This window comes from Rhea pennata, chromosome 14 (genome assembly GCF_028389875.1).
Source record: "Rhea pennata isolate bPtePen1 chromosome 14, bPtePen1.pri, whole genome shotgun sequence".
NCBI classification, from domain to species: domain Eukaryota; kingdom Metazoa; phylum Chordata; class Aves; order Rheiformes; family Rheidae; genus Rhea; species Rhea pennata.
The window spans coordinates 2,610,127-2,625,948 of NC_084676.1; the positions used below are offsets into that span (position 1 = coordinate 2,610,127).

The following is a 15,822-nucleotide window of genomic DNA, read 5'->3' on the forward strand; positions in this document are numbered from 1 at the left end:
CAAGAAGTGCAAGCAAAAGGGTGGATTCTGATTATTAGGCACAGGTTTTGTGGGATATGGTTTATGGGTCCACCTGCAATGGTGAAAGTAATGGATGTCATCAGCCATCCTGCATCTTTGTCAGTGGCCTTCAGCCACCAGTTATTTTTCCTTCAGATCTGACAGTGAGCTGCTGCCATGGGCACACTGCAGCCCCTTTCAGTCACAATGAGCCAGGTTAGCTTCAAAATTTATATTGTACAACTTCGCTAAGCAAGCCAGCTTATTTTCACTGAAGTGGGCAGGGGGTGCTCCCAGTGGGTAGTAGCCACTGTCAGGCAAGCAGCTGGTGCGATAATGTTATTTGTCCCTAGTGAAGCTGAATCCAGAAAAGGCCATTTGTCCACACAAGTTTAAACTGGTTCAAGGGCATTTGTGCAAACTGTCCAACTTCCTGTAGCCATGTTGCTCTGGTGCTTTGTGCAGATGAGGCTCTGAAAAACAAGGGCATTGGCCTTCTCCTGAACTTGCTGTGGTCTCCATTCAGCAAGGGAGGGGCACGGCCATGGCTCAACACAGCTGAAAGCTCTGACTTGTTCTTACAGTCTGGTCTCTCCTACTGTTCAGACCGGACTTTCTTAGGCCATTTCCTTTATCAAGCAGGATGCAATTAGCAGGAAATTCCTCGGGTGGATTTCCTATTCTATGATAATCCATGGCATGCTTACGTGTTGGTTAGGACAGGACAGAGGTAGAGGATGGGGGGGGGGGAGGGGGCTGAAGGCAGTTTGCAGAATCAGGAAACTAAACCAAGAGAGAGGACTTTGTCTTCTTTTAAATCTGTTTATTGTGGTGTATTTTTGCATCAAGATTGTCCTTTGACAGGGACATCAAAGTAAAGCTCCAGAGGAAGATGTGAGATTGTACCGTGTGTTTCTCTTCCATGTGTATTCCCAAGATGCGGGAGAATCATATAGGGCTATATTTCCTCGTAGTCACAGATATGCCTCCCTCACAATTTGCACAGCTGCATCTCAGTTAAAATTTGGCTCACTGTCATTGTTTTTGTGCAAAAGCCTGTTCTGTTTGTGAAACAAAGCACCAAGACATTTCTGTTAGCAGCGTGGCAGTATAAGACTGGGGTAAACCTATCACTATAGTTTATAGCTAGAGATGGGGTCATGTGTAAAGCACTTTGGGAGGTTCCAGCTGTAACAGTGAGTGTTTTGGATATTAAAGAGCCCATCTGGGAGAATCATACTCTGTTGCTTTTGCCATTTAGTCCCAAGAGTATAGACATGCAGCTTTTTCATTTTCTCTGCTTTAAATTATGTGTATGATGCCCTGCTGCTCTGGCTTGTGTGGGTACACACTAAAAGCAGGGCGCTGTTACCTCTAAGCGTGTGGGAAAGGAAGGTGGGTGGACACTGAAGACGCTCAGGACCAGGTCTGTGGGGTGGTGCTGCGGTACAGATGAGAGCCACAAATATGATCCAGCAATGTGACACAATGTCCACAATGTCCCCAGCATCAGCAAATTAGCTCTGGAGAGACCTGTGTTGTGAACTGCAGTATTTGTGGAGAAGTCAGTGCAGTGTTGGTAACAAAGATGGCAAAGCAAAGAAAACAGTGTATATAAAGTACTTCTGACCCTGCACTGTGACAGTCTTTCAAACTCTTTTCAACTTGATTTTTGTGGTCAGTTAGCAAGCAATGGTGCTGTGCATTGCTGGAAGTGGAGGTGATGGGTTACCCTCATTCCCATAGCATGACACTCACCTATATAGCCACCAGCCACTTTGGCAGAGCGCTCCAAGTTTGTTCTGAGGCTTCGTGTCATAACTGGATGGCAAAAAGTATGGTATGGAAAGCAGAGCCCCTTACTTGTATGATCCAAAAAGACTTACCTGTGGTCTCCATTCTCCCACAACTCCTCTGCTACTCACCCCATATACAAGTCTCGTCCACAAACTGCTGTGTGAGCCTACGGTTCTACTCCGGACGCTTATGCCACTGTTGTCTTTCCATTCTCTGTGAGTACAAACCTCCAGGGTTAGCAACACCTGTTACTCCCCCTTCTATTACTAATGTCTGTAAATTAGTTTTTCCACATGTGCTGTTATCCCAAAACAGTCTTACTGCTCACATACATTCAGATCAAAGCAGAAAACGGTAACATGGGTGGAGCTTGTGCGTGAATATTTAAAGACAGTATTTTCATGCTTCCCTTTTCCCAGATTACCTTGGTAGGCTCCATCCATCTGCTGCCTGTTGTTAGGCAAGGGATATGGTCTGTAATTCAGGGGCCTCAAAAGAGAGCACGGAGAAAGAAATTGTGGGTACTTAGTGCAGCCATAGGACAGATTCCAGAGCAGAAGTGCTGAATTTGGGGTATTTGACAAAAAAGCAGAGTTCACAGCAGTAGAATCACAATGCCAGAATGCTCACCCTAAGAAAATACGCAGATCTCCATTTCTAAGTTACTATTTCAGGCTTTCTGCAGATACACCATTATGTCAGTTGTATTGGACTTTATCCCAGAGATGTTAGTGTTAGAAAAAAACATTTTTATTTTAAATAAGAACTGAGATCCTTTGGGCCAATTCTGCAGCATGTTGCAAAGTCCATGACTGGTAGTACAATGTCCGTGGTACACAGTCCATGATCACGTGGCTATATCTGATTGTGTTGTACTTGTGGATAATCTAAAAAACCTCCTTTCTTAATCTACCTGCTGTGGCTCTTCTGTTTTATGACTTGAGTGTGATTGAAAGATGGGGATGGAAGAATAGGAAAGAGAGCGAGGCAAGAACAGACAGCTGGAGGAGAGCTAAAGAAGGTGAAATCAGTCATGGGGAAATTTGATGTGGCTTGGCAAAGGAAGAAACATGCCTGTCATGATTAGTCTAGATGTGGATGTTGCTATGATTCTGTTGAACCTGTTATGACACATACTTGCGCACCCTAAATACAGAAAGCTCTGTTTGACTCTCCTCTTCTTCTCACAGCTGCCAAGCTGCCTACAGAACAGGAGCACTGTCATCCAGTCCAAGGCTCTTCCCACGTGCTGACAGCTGCCGCAGAAGCCCTGAGCCTGTTTCGTTGTGGACTTGGACCTTCTGGGATAAAATCATTTCAAAGAGGGTGCTCATTTCTGAAAGGAAAGTGCTGGCCAGTTTTGTCCCAGTAGCACTCGAGTCAGACTCAGTAACTTTGCCAAATGTCTCAAAGGTCCTTGGTTTCTCCTGCCTTGCAGCTTCCTGGTCCTGAGGTGAATGCAGAGAATCAGGGGAGAAAACATTGTCCTTGTAACTACCGGTGAGCGGCAAGGAGAGCCGAGCTACCCATTCTGGGTCTGCAGCCGTCAGCCTCTTGAGGGCCAGCTCTGGAGGGAGTGAGAACAAGAACTGTTGGTGAGATATGTAGCGGGGGAGACCAGACGAGGAAAAAATGAGAAATGAGGAGACTTATTGAGATCAACTGTGAGAGGAAGTAATTGAAAGCAAGTCTAAGGATAAGCTACCAGTGGTGTTACTCACACCAGCAGCTTAAAAAAACCAGAATTGATTTAAAACTCCAGTGATTTTTTTTATATATATATAATAACTGTTAGGATCACTTTGCTTTCTCATTTATTGCAATTTCAAGTGGCACTTCAATAAATTGTTAGCAAAGCCAGAGAAAGTGGGGGTTTGGGACTGGCTAAAGGGGAGACAACAATGGAAAGCTTTCAAAGGGGGGAAGTATCAGGCAGAAAAAAGGTCACTAGTAGACTTCCTCAGGAGTCACTTTAGAAGTGGGAATTTGCTGATAAACAGGCAGACTGAGACCAAAAAGAAATAGATCATTGTGAAAAAAGTAATAACAGAAGTGGAATGAAATTCTAGATTATAAACTGCACAGCTGGATGGCTGAGGACTAGTAACAAAAAATTGAGCTATAAAGTAGTTGTTCATCAATTGGAAACAGATGAGGAACAGTGGGAGCCTGGAGTGGGTGTTGATTGCAGGCTCATTAATGCATCAATAATGTGATTCTGCCCTGAAATGGGCAAATGAAATCATAAAATATGTTGGTCAAGGTATTCCCTGTTGGCATAAAAAAGATACACATCCATGGTATTATTATTAGGTCCAACAAGACCCTGTTAAGAGTATTACATACAAATTTGATCATCCATCGCTAGGAAAGAGGATTTGAAATGACAGAACTGCAGAGAAGACTGAGATGAAAACAGGAATGAGTCTAAGCTTACAAGATAGAGACCCCAAGATATAGGGTTGTTTATCCTAAGAAAGTAAATGCTTATAGGAGATTGGATTGCAACCTGTTGTTATTTTGATGAGGTAAGCACCGACAAAGGAAGTATTTACGCTCAAAATAGTATTGGCACGAGAAGAAGAGATTATAAATTGTCCGTGAATAAATACATACTGGAAATTAAAGGAAGGACCCCATAGCAGCATGGGCCTAGAATAGCTTCCTCAACAGACAGCAGGAAAGGAAACAGGAATTCTTGTTTTTAAGGTAGAGCTTAGCAGTTGATGAAGAGACTCTGATATGGTGCACAGAAGCTCCCTTCTAGCCCTGCATTTCTTCATTTCCAAAGCATGCTCCAGAACCACAAAAGCTGGAAGGTTTGAGGTGACAGCCAAGTCAGTGAAATGCTTCTTGAGTTAGCAGCAAAACAAGTAACTCGCATCTGATAATAAAACATCAAATACCATGACAGGCCCAATCAGATGGCACAAGTTTGTGCCATTATTATAATTACTGACTAACTTTATTAAAGTGATCTCTGAAAGGATGATCCCTATTCTCATACACTTAATCATGCTGCTTCCAGAAGACAGACTAATCAATAACCTGCCACAGCCTGGGACATGTGGTCTTCAGTCAGTGGCTGGCCAATTCCCAAGACAGGTCTCCTTCCTCAGCCTACTAAGTGATCAGTCCTTTTCCTCTGAAACAAAATTGTGTCCCAAAGTGTGGAAAGTTTGGTATTCAAACCTGTTGAAAGCATGGTGAGTAAAGACGGTATATGTTACATAGGTTTTGTTTCAGTTAAAGCCTTTTTTTTTTTCATGTTGCTTAATTTTCAGGGTTTGTTTTGGAGGGTTTCTTTTTTTTCCTTTTTTTTTCTTGCAATTGCAGTATTTTCTGCCATTCATTTTTAGTGGTTGTCCCTTAAGAGATGGCCCAAGTGTAAGGAACAGCACCCAGTGTTCGCTAAATGCTAACAGAGTACTCCAGAGAAACTGCCCAGGAGCGTATCAGGAATGGCAAGAGAATTACTGTGCACCTTCTCTGAATATTTTGATACTTCAGCTCTGAAACGGGGTAGTATAGGGGTCTGGTTTTGGCGGAGAGCTGGCACTTGGTGTGCTGATCTTCCTGGCCACTGTGACCATGAAATCTCACAATTAGGTATGTTTAATTTGACCCATAGCTCTTTACTGTGTCATTTTAATGAGCATTTGGGTTTGGGGGGGGGGGAGTTATATATATAAAATCAATAAAGCTGCATTTTCTCTCTGCTGCTGTGACTGCTCTGCATTTCCCTGGTATGGGATAGGTGTTAATACATAGTCCTCAGGGTTCAGCCTTATAGTATAAACAAACAAATTGCTGGCTAGGGCAGATTATTCACTCAGTTTTCCCCTCACCGTGAATAACACAAAGGCCCAGACAGCCTCAACCAGCTGTTATGATACTTTTGAGCACGAGCAATGCTTCCTTCCTCCGTAACTCAGGATGCAAGTCCACTTCTCTGTTTGTGTTTGGGAGAGGAGGAAGGAGTCCAGCAGCTCTGCAGTCTGCTGTCTTTGTGGGAAGATTTGGGCTCATGGATAAAATTATTTTTCATCACAGAAAGCCAACTTTGCCTTATTTGTCATGTCCAGCACTACTGCAGGGGCAGGAAACCACACTGACATAGTCTCAAGCAAACTTAAGTTTGCTTACTGCAAAAATCTAAATAATTTAGTACAGAGTTTTTCCCATTGTGTCAATGCAACATGGATATGTCTGTCTGTAGCAGAGATTTGCTAGCTGGAGTCGTATCAGATGCTGCCTGACTGGGCAGAACTGGATCTGGCCAGCTTTGTTGAGTAGGTCCACTAGGACCTTACTGGAACAAGGTCAAGAGGCAACAGGCAGAAACTGAACCACAGGAAGTTCCGCCTGAATGTCAGGGGGAATTTCTTCACTGTGAGAGTGACGGAGCACTGGAGCAGGTTGCCCAGAGAGGTGGTGGAGTCTCCTTCTCTGGAGATCTTCAAGGCCCGCCTGGATGCAACCCTGTCTACCATGCTCTAGGTGACCCTACTGAGCGGGAAGGTTGGACTAGATGATCTTCGGAGGTCCCTTCCAACCTTACTGATTCTATGATTCTATGAACTGGCAAGTGTCAGCACCTCAGTGCAGCCCTAGGCTGGAGTTGGCTCCTTTCTGAAGACCTTTAAATCTGAGGAGGCAGCCACCTAAAGCCTCTCCTGGTGCTCTCCACTGACACTGTGGCACAGCTCCTCTGCACCATCATCAGCAATAAGCAGTGCAAGGAACCTGCAAACCAGGGAGCATTCCAGTGCTTGGCGATGGTGGCCTGGCACGTGAGAGTCCCTGTGGGGTCAGCGGTCTAGGGCCTTGGGTGAGCACGTGGAGCTGGTGAAGCTCTTGGCTGCATGGGGCAGGAGGAAGACACCGATGCTGTCCCCCGCTGGCAGCCAGATGTGGGCAGAAAGCACTGCCTGGACACCGGTCAGATCCTAATTTGTCTTCATAAGTAGAAAGTAGCCTGACTACAAGACCACATGCAATAGCCTGGTACAGAGAGCTAAGCAGGCTTGAGGGCCTTTCCAGGCAGCTTTTCTACTGTCTTTCTCAGTTCACCTTCCCCACAGTAACTTTGCTGTTAACAGCCCTTTTTTGACTTGCTCATTATTAGAAGGGCAGGAGGGCAAAGAGACTAAACCAGCGTCGTTCTCGCCCTGCTGAACAAGGGCACAGAAAACCCTCGAGTCCGGAGTTAAAGTGGAATTTACTGCAGTCGCTCTCAAATTTACTTTGCTGGGTGCTAACAACTCACTTCCAAGTGGCACGGAGACTATTCAAAACGCAGACTTGCAAGCTGAGCCTAAAACCGTAGTAAGGCAGGCCAAAAACGTTTCTGCCGACCATCGCACCAAAGGCTGCTAAGACCCTTTTTCCAACCCAGTGGATGTAGAGAGTAGGTTGCGCAGTAGGAGCAAGTACTGGCTGGGGTGTAAAAGGATCATTCAAAGAAGTTACGGCCACAGCAGAAACCCTAGATGAATTCTTCGTGCTTCTGCTTGCTCTATAGGAGGGCACAGGCTCTGCGATGCAGTCTTTGCTACAGGACGTGAGTCAGCCTAACTCCTTCGAATTGAAATGCCAGCAGAAGAGATTTTTTTTTTAAGAACAAATCAATAAAATGAACATGTAGGAAATGTCAGGCCCAGATGGTATTCACCCAAGAGTGCTAAAGGAACTCAAATATGAAATTGCTTCATTTATTAACTGTTGTTCGTTAGCTCCTGCTTGAAATGAATATGGTATCAGAGGGATGGAAGGCAGAAATTGTGACAAGTTTTTATGTGCATAAAGGTGGATACAGTCTGGACAAATTCACAGAAATCATTATAGCTGAGACTCAGTAGATAGATGAGCCTCAGTAGATAGATGAATACCTGCTATAAGGACAAGAACTGACAGGACGTTTGCAGGCTGAGGAATTCTATTTTGCAGCTTTCTGGAGTCTTTGAAGGAGGCAGACAGAGTCCTGGTGCACTTGGGCTTCCAGAAGAGCACCAAGAGAGACTCGCAAAGGCCCTAAGCAGCCCTAGAATTAACAGCAAGTCTCTAGCAGGGACTAATACATGTTAAAAGCTAGGAAAGAAGGGTAGGAATAAATAATCTTCCCCCAAACCAGAGCTCATCATTAGTAGAATCTCACCAGAATATGAGACCTCTGCTATTCAATATAGCGGTAAACGATGTAGAAAAGTGGGTGGCTTTAGTGTTGATGCTACTAAAATACTCAAAAGAGGTAAAAGCCAAACTGACTGCAGGGAGTTGCTGAAAGACCTGATGATACTGAGTGGCTTAAGGGGGGGGCGGGAGGAAAAGGAAATTGCTGGCGGCGTTCTGTGTCGATAGCTGTTGAACGATTGACACAGAGAACGCTTCCCGTATTGATGGCTCTCCCACCATGCAGAGGAGGGATTTTTGAAGTTACCACGAACCGTCTAACGACGGAGCTCAGCGCAGGGCTTGAGCAGCAAAGGAACGAAAAACAAACCAGAAAACTTCCTGATACCACTGATGTAAGTGTATCTTAAACAGCATGCAGAGGCCTAGGAGTCACCAAAGGAATGGGCTCACACCGGCATGGGCAGTGGAGCTGGTACGTAAGCTGTGAGTCACGGTGACACGGAGGGCGATTTTACAAATAAGCTCAGTAACAGAGGAGACAAACGTGTGGAGTTTCTACCGCGGGTGACTAAACACATGACCAAGCCACTGTAAAGCTCAACAAGCCCCTTCGCTGTAGCTTGCTTGGGGCCGGTATCGTAGGCTGGTGCATTCTCACATGCTGTGCCAAGGGTCTGCTGCTGTCAGACCCTCCCAACAAGGCTAGACGTCCTTGGGCTGGCCAGCCTCATCTTCTACATAGGTGTTACGCGAGGAGATCCCACTGCCTGAGCCCACTGCCAGTCCCAGCATGCCCACCAGAAGGGCCCCAGCACGTAGCATATGCAACAAGATAGTCTCACCTGCCTGCGGGTCCAGAAGGGTCTCAAGTTCTTCCCCCACCAGCTGCTGCATGGAAAGTTCAAACCCATTCTCTGAATCGCGGTCTTCTGCCTCGCTCTCTCCATGGCCACTGTCCTTCGTACTCAGGCAGTCGGCATCCAGCCCCGCAGCCCTGCAGGGAGGCCAAGGGCAAAAAAACTGAAATCATACCCGAACTGTCAGCACTGGTCTGCTTCATCCCTACCTGGGCTATTATTATGAAGGTGGCTGTCTTTATCCTCCGTAAAATGACACACATCTCAGAGGCTTTTAGAAGCCAACTAGTCAAATTTTGTTACATTCAATCAGGGGATTTTCCCTAATTTTGCATACATAGCTTGCTAATAGGACATGATCTTCTGCTGTACCAAAAGTAGGTTCAAGATCTCAGCCTCACCATTCCCCCACGCACTGCTCCTTTGATTCTCGGGGCAGGGCCAGGCTCAGCTCCAGCCCTCCAATGCAGCAACCTGTGGGCTCCTTGCACCCCAGCCATCTGCAAACGGCCCCCAGATGAGTCAGCTTAGAGGAGCCCTTAGGAGGTGGGGAAGCTTGCAGAGATTTTCTGAATCACTACTTTTGCCATCATTTTAGTTCCCACCAAATCATTAATCTGTTACTTTTTAATATTCATGTAAACCAAAGCACTGGGCTCTGCATTGACATGAATCCTCTGAAAACCGGGCTCAGGCTGGGTACCAGGCTTCTCCACATTTCTTGCTAGAGAGCATTTTTCCTTTTGCAGTGAGGCATTGCCCTGAACCAACAAGGAACTGTTGGCTCTTTCTGGTGAATCCAGAGGAGATACTTGTACATGGAACAGCCCAGCCCAGTCTTGCACCAGCATCTCCAGCACTGGGTCTCACTCGTTCTCTAACACACATGCCTTCAAGCAGAGACTCTTTGCAAACCTGAAGGCATCAGTGTCCAGACATTCCTGCTGGTGGCTTCATTGGCCCCGCAGCTACCTTGAGTGCTGCCACGCACCCCTTCACCATCAATAAGCTGGAGGCAGTGGGGTGCAGAGGAAAATGCCTCCCTCCCTCACCAGGGCCATTCACCCAGAGATGTAAGCACCATAATTTAATGGGACCATTTTAAAGTTCCTCTCTGCCTAGGGTTGTCTTCAACACACAGCTGGAATATCTCAAGTCCTCTTCTGTGACCTCCTGGCACAGGGACAGATGTACTGAATTCATGTCAACAGGCAATGACATCTCCAAGAAAGTACCCAGAGCAAGTCAGAGCAGTGAGAAATCTTGTCCTTGTGCCTGCAGCCTCCAGAGCTGTAGCTCAGAGTGCTCATCAGTGCACTGTTTCATTGCATCTGAACACATTGTTTCTTTCCCCAGCAAAGGCAAGCAGATGGATCCTGGCAGCGGAGGAAGCTACAGAGGCAGATACGGAAGTAGCTGGGAGATGAAGGTGCTTCAGGGAGGAGACAAAGTGCAGCCTGAGCAGGAAGCCGCATAGCTGTGTCAGCATGGACGTGGGACCAGAGGAGCCACCATCCTCCACAGGGAGGACCTGCCAACAGTGGCTTCTGTGCCAGGTACATGACTGTGTACCTCCCCGACCAGTCACTTTCCAAGGCTCAGGTCAGAGAAACTGGGGACAAGCTGGTCTCTCCTGCTCTGGAGGCTTTTGGGGCTGGTGAAGTTGAAGCAGCAGCAGGCAGAGACACTAAGGGGAGGCATGGGCTGAGAGCGAACCTTACCTGCTGCCATTCTTGGCTGTGTATTTGTTTCCCCTGTGATTTGTTTTGGGCTGGAACTGGCCCTGGTGCAGCAGCGACAGCAGCTGAGAGATTTGCTGTAAGACAGGAAAAGCCTATTGAGCCCATGCAATCACCACTCAAGATGCTTCCTGCCAGGATGTCCCCTCTAAACTGTGCTGCCTTTTTATAGCATTTCCTCCTTCTGCAGATGGTTAGGCATCCCCACTTGGAGATTCTGCAGTGGAAAAACAAGAGATCAAGCAGCCCACCTGGCCCCAGCACTTCCCCTCCATCCATGGTGCTGTTTCTGCAGGTCATGCCCTCCCAGCACGCACCCTTTCCCCTTGGTTGGGAGAAGCTAACCCAAGACCATCCCCATCTCTGTGTGATAGCCGTTCTCCACACCCACTGCCCAGATGTCCTGGTGGGTGTCTGGAGACCATTCCCATGGCAGGGATGCCATTCGTTCAACCCAAATTGTATCTGTCCAGGGCCTGGGAAAGAGACCACATCGCACACCACCAGGCTGATTTTTGCATTCAAGGTGCATTCCCACAAACCCAGGGAGCACAAGAATCGCAGTCACAGAATCACAGAATGGTTGAGGTTGGAAGGGAGATCTCTGGAGATCATCAGCCCAACCCCCCTTTTAAAGCAAGGTCACCTAAAGCATGTTGCCAAGGACCCTATCCAGATGGCTTTTGAATATCTCCAAGGATGGAGACTCCACAACCTCTCTGAGCAACCTGTTCAGGATTTGGGGATTTTTTTCCCATCTCCAACAACCCATGGGGCAGTTCCTACCTGGACTGGGGGTGACTCCATGGCAAATTCTCCTGTGGGGCTCTGCTCTGCGAGCGCCACCAGCGAGAGCCGGACCAGGCTCCTGAGGATGTGTTGGTGGGGCTGGGCCTCACCAGGCACCCCGTCTGCCTCAGCATTGCTCCGTCCCTTCAAAGCAGTGCCCACAGGCTGGTTAGGTGGCAGCAAGGGGTCTCCGACTGGCCTCAGCTGTGGCTTCACCAAGCTCTTGCAATGAGGCAGTGCATCTGGAGGGCCCACCGGCTCTTTGGCTGAATTTCTCAGTCTGTGAGGCTGGCAGGGCCGGCGTTGCATCAGAGTGAGATTAAAAGCATCCTGCTGCTCATCCGAGTCCCTTTGGTTCCTCTGGTTTCTCAGGGTCCGATAGAGGGTGGGGGTCAGGTGGAAGGGAGCCTGCAGGGAGCCCCCACGCTTGGAGTCCATGGCACCCTCACTTAGCAGGGCCTCCTCACAGGGACGCAGGAGCTCGGCCTCTCTGGGCCCATCCGATCTGCTCCTGAGCACCGGGACTAAGTGTATGTCTGTCTTCTGAATCTGCCTGTGCGGCTTCTTGAGCTGCTGCTGCCTGTAGGCATCCTCTGCCTCCCTGCAGTTGTAGGCCATGCTGTCCTTCTTCTCTTTTTTGCACAAAGACACAATTAAAATCAAAATAAGAAGGAACATGCCCAAGAGAGCAGCCAGGCAGATTACAGTGACCACTGATGAGCTCAGTCTCTGAGACTCCTGAGCTGAAGTTCTGGAGAAAGCACCATGATTTCTGAAAACTAACTGCACGCAGGCCTGAGTGTGCAGGGGCACGTCGCCTCCATCACTCACCCGTATCGCCAGCTCCCTCTCACTCCCAGCCAGGCTACTGGCATTGCTGGAGTTGAGGAACACCTGCCCTGAGAGCGGATGGAGGACAAAAAGCCCAGCATCATTCCCACCCACAATGGCATACTGGAGAGCCCCGTTGAGGCCAGAGTCCAGGTCCCTGGCTGCAATGGTAAAAAGCAAGGGAGCGACCGAGCAGGACATGCATGTCACGTTGACAGGTGCTGCCCCAGGGGTACTCCAGTTCCCAGGGGCTGTGCAGAAGCACCCTGTCTCCGGGCTGATGAGAACAGAAATCGTCGCTGTGCCTCCCACCAGTGCCGGCTCGGTGATGACGGGAGCATTGTCGTTCTCGTCAAGCACGGCCAACCTCACAGAGACATTTGACATGAGTCTGGGTTGACCACCGTCTTCTGCTGTCACCAGGAACTCAAGGCTGCTCATTTGTTCGCGATCAAAAGCTTGGAGGGCAAAAATATCCCCAGTGCTGGGGTCAATAGAGACCAGACCTGAAACAAAGGAATCTTGGATGCTGTAGGTGATTTTTCCATTGAAATCTAAGTCAGGATCATTGGCACTGACAGTAATCAAGTAAGAAGGTGATGGCCTGTTCTCAGCAATGGCAGTGTCATAGGTACCCTTTTCAAATTCGGGGGCATTGTCATTAACATCACTGATACAAATAGTGAGGTACTTGAGCACGGCTAAGGAGAGATTGCCCTGGTCTTGCACCAGCAAGGTCAGGTTGTATTCAGCACAGAGCTCCCTGTCCAGGGTGGCATTGGTCATCAGCATGTAACTGTGGCTGGTGGTCCTTTTCAGCCTGAAGTGTTCATATCCTTGACTAAGAGAGCAATGCACTTGTCCGTTGTTTCCTGAATCGGGGTCACTAGCAGTCACCAGAGCCACAAAGCTGTCTTTGGGAAGGGCCTCGGAGAGCACAGGCACTCGGGCAGCCCAAGTGATGTGAACATCAGGGGCGTTGTCGTTGACATCCAGCACTTTGATGAGGATCTTGCAGTGCGCAGGGATGGGATTGGCGCCCAGATCTCTGGCCTGTATGTCCAGTTCGTAGGTGTGGATTTCCTCGTAGTCCAGGGGGTGCTTCAGGACAACCCTGCCAGTCCGGGCATCGATGCTGAAGGTGCTCAGCACCTCCAGGGGAGCATGCTTGCTGAGGCAGTACTCTATTTCTCCATTGCGACCCTGGTCAGGGTCGGTGGCTGTGACTGTTATGAGGAGAGCCCCAGGCAGAGCATCTTCCCGGATCTCCACTGTCAAAGAGCTCTCTGCAAAGACAGGGCTGTTATCATTGGAATCGAGAACTATGACTTTAATTAGAGTGGTACCTGATTTTGGCGGTTCCCCATGATCAACAGCTGTCAATATTAGATCAAAAGAAGAGTGCAGCTCTCGGTCTACTTCTTTAACAACAACAAGCTCCGCATGTTTTGTTCCATCAGAGCCCGAGACAACCTCCAGAGCAAAGTGTTCGCTGGGAGACAGCGAGTAGGAGCAGAGTGCATTGTGGCCAGCGTCCAGATCCAAGGCTCGGTCCAGCGGGATCCGCGTCTGCAAGGACGCGCTCTCTGAAATCTCCAGCTCCAGTTCAGGTGTTGGAAATTGAGGCCCATTATCATTGATATCTAATACTTGAATCTCCACGTGGATTAGAGCCAAATTTGGGGCAGTCAGTACATCAAAAGACACCAAGCACGGATCATTATGCCTGCAAAGCTGCTCCCTGTCCACCCGCCCGGCAGTGCTGAGCAAGCCATCCCCACTTCCCACCCGGAGCGGGAACCTCCTCGGGAACTGCATCAGTTGGAAAGTTTCCGTTGTTTTACTTCCCTCACCCCAACCAAAATGCTCCGATAATTTTCCTATTACTGTTCCATTTGGTACTTCTTCAAACACTTTGTATTGCACTGTGAACGTGGCCACCTCCTGGGCATCCACAGAGAGGAACAGGTACCACCACAAGGCTGGGATCTGAAGAGTCAAGTGGCACAGCAAAAGCATGCTTCTGAGAAAGCCAACCGCACTGCCGCTCCGTCCCAGTACAGAGGGTTTGTCCACGTACCTCTGCATGCCCAGACAAAGCTCACAGTATTTGCAAATCCTTTGCATCCTCTCTCATTTCCAAATCCCATAGGCACACGTTACCAACTAGAAAGGAACAAAAATTGCAAGTCCAGCTGTGTTGCGTAGCAGTTCTCCCTTTCCCTACCATCGCCAGAGGACAGGCAGAAGAGGCCGGTGATTGTTGAGCTGAAATGCCTCGGCACCAGAGAAGAGGACAGCCACCAGCGCAGCTTCAGTCGGGGAGCACCGCGTCCGGCCGGCCGCTGGCCAGGGCTGGGAGGTGGACGAGCTGGTGTTTCCTATGGAAACCCCACCTACAGGAAAAGGGAGGACCGGGGCCTTGGTACAATGCTGTCCCGGGGGTGGGGGCTTGGGGAGCGGCATGCTTCCCAGCTCCAAGAATGGTATGGAAATGCCCTTGATTTCAAGCCTAAAGGACCCCGCACAACTATTTGACCTGATCTGCAAAATGCATTTTTACAGAACCTGCAGCTCTTGCAGGAAGTCCCTAATTCACTTTCAAACTCAATGTACGTCTCAAAGATGTCCATAAAGACTAGAAATGGTGATGAACTGCTCTTATTGTATTTATCCTAAAGGCTTGTTCCCTGCACTGTTAAATTCTTTATTCTTTATTTTAATGGAGCCTAAATCCAGCCTGTGGATCCTGGTTCTTGGTCTGCCGTTACTGGTGGTTTGGAGGGCAATGCTCATGCGTTGTCTTTTTCAGTACACAGCTTCCGATTATGTCACACTTTCACCTGGACAAACCAAAGCGACTTTTAGTGCCTTAATGAATCACTGGGAAAAGTTGCCACTTAAAACAAGGGCAGGTGGACTCAGGGCACCAGGAAAGCAAGTCCACAAGGGCAGATGCAAGCGCCCTGCAGCCATTTATCCTGCCCAGCTGCGCTGGCTCCGTGCACGCCGCCTTGCGTTCGACTCTGCCTTGATTTCCCAAGTGCTGCTTCTCACCCAGTGTGGATTTTGCACCAGCTTTGCCCAAATCCCCGCTCTGCTTCATTTCAGCCTCTTACTCCCGAGCTCCCGCCTGTGTGCTACCTGTTTACAGTCACCCACGGGGCTGTACAGCCACACTGCCCACGTGCCGGCCGGTTGTGCACAGGCATGCATTGCACCACGCGCAATTTAAAGTTTTTTCGTGTGTTCCTCCTAGGCTATCCCCACCTGTGCAGACAGGCAGGGCAGCAGCGGGCCGCAGGGTCGAATGCTCCGCACGGGGCTGTCTTTCGGGCCTTGAGGCCACGCACAGTGTTCGGACTGGGGGAACGTTATCGTGGAAGTCTTCTCATCCCTTTCCGAGTAGGGCATCCGCCCCAAGCGGATCATCTTTAGCAGCACATCTTAACATCACAACACACGTGATAGAAGGACTCTGGGGGGGAAGAGCAGCCCGGCGCTGACCAGCCGCGTCGCCCTGGCTGGGTCAGTGCCACCGCCTGGCACGGCGGCTCCCGTCCCTCCTGCCCGCTCGGCCGCCGGAGGCAGCACCGGCGAGGCGGCGGGAGCCACGGCGCTATTCCTGGATTCGGCACCCGCTCCGGGGGACCTTTGCCAAGCCGTTTCCCTTC

General features: G+C 49.0%; 1 protein-coding gene across 2 annotated transcripts; it reads right to left on the minus strand.

Moving 5' to 3' along the window:
• Nucleotides 1-837: 837 nt before the first annotated feature.
• Nucleotides 838-14,478, minus strand: PCDH12 (protocadherin 12). Of its 2 annotated transcripts, XR_009959862.1 has the most exons (5): nucleotides 11,315-14,478; nucleotides 10,511-10,605; nucleotides 8,775-8,926; nucleotides 1,926-3,364; nucleotides 838-1,821 (listed from the first exon to the last, which is right to left on the minus strand). XR_009959862.1 is itself a non-coding variant. In XM_062587043.1 (4 exons), the coding sequence occupies exons 1-4, from the start codon at nucleotides 14,273-14,275 to the stop codon at nucleotides 3,000-3,002; spliced, it is 3,573 nt and encodes a 1,190-aa protein (XP_062443027.1). In that variant the 5' UTR covers nucleotides 14,276-14,478; the 3' UTR covers nucleotides 838-2,999. The 2 variants fall into 2 exon arrangements, 1 of the variants encoding a protein (XP_062443027.1); XM_062587043.1 differs by having other exon boundaries at nucleotides 838-3,364.
• Between the last annotated feature and the right edge of the window lie 1,344 nt (nucleotides 14,479-15,822).

What these genes read in the sequence shown, in the direction of transcription:
- PCDH12 (XM_062587043.1), bottom strand. Translation starts at nt 14,275, where the DNA reads ATGCAAAGGATTTGCAAATACTGTGAGCTTTGTCTGGGCATGCAGAGG. An exon ending in TGGAGTCACCCCCAGTCCAG is followed by an intron (nt 10,606 to 11,314) that starts GTAGGAACTGCC and finishes CCTGTCTTACAG; the next exon opens with CAAATCTCTCAGCTGCTGTC. An exon ending in CCTTCTGGACCCGCAGGCAG is followed by an intron (nt 3,365 to 8,774) that starts GTGAGACTATCT and finishes CACTCCCTCCAG; the next exon opens with AGCTGGCCCTCAAGAGGCTG.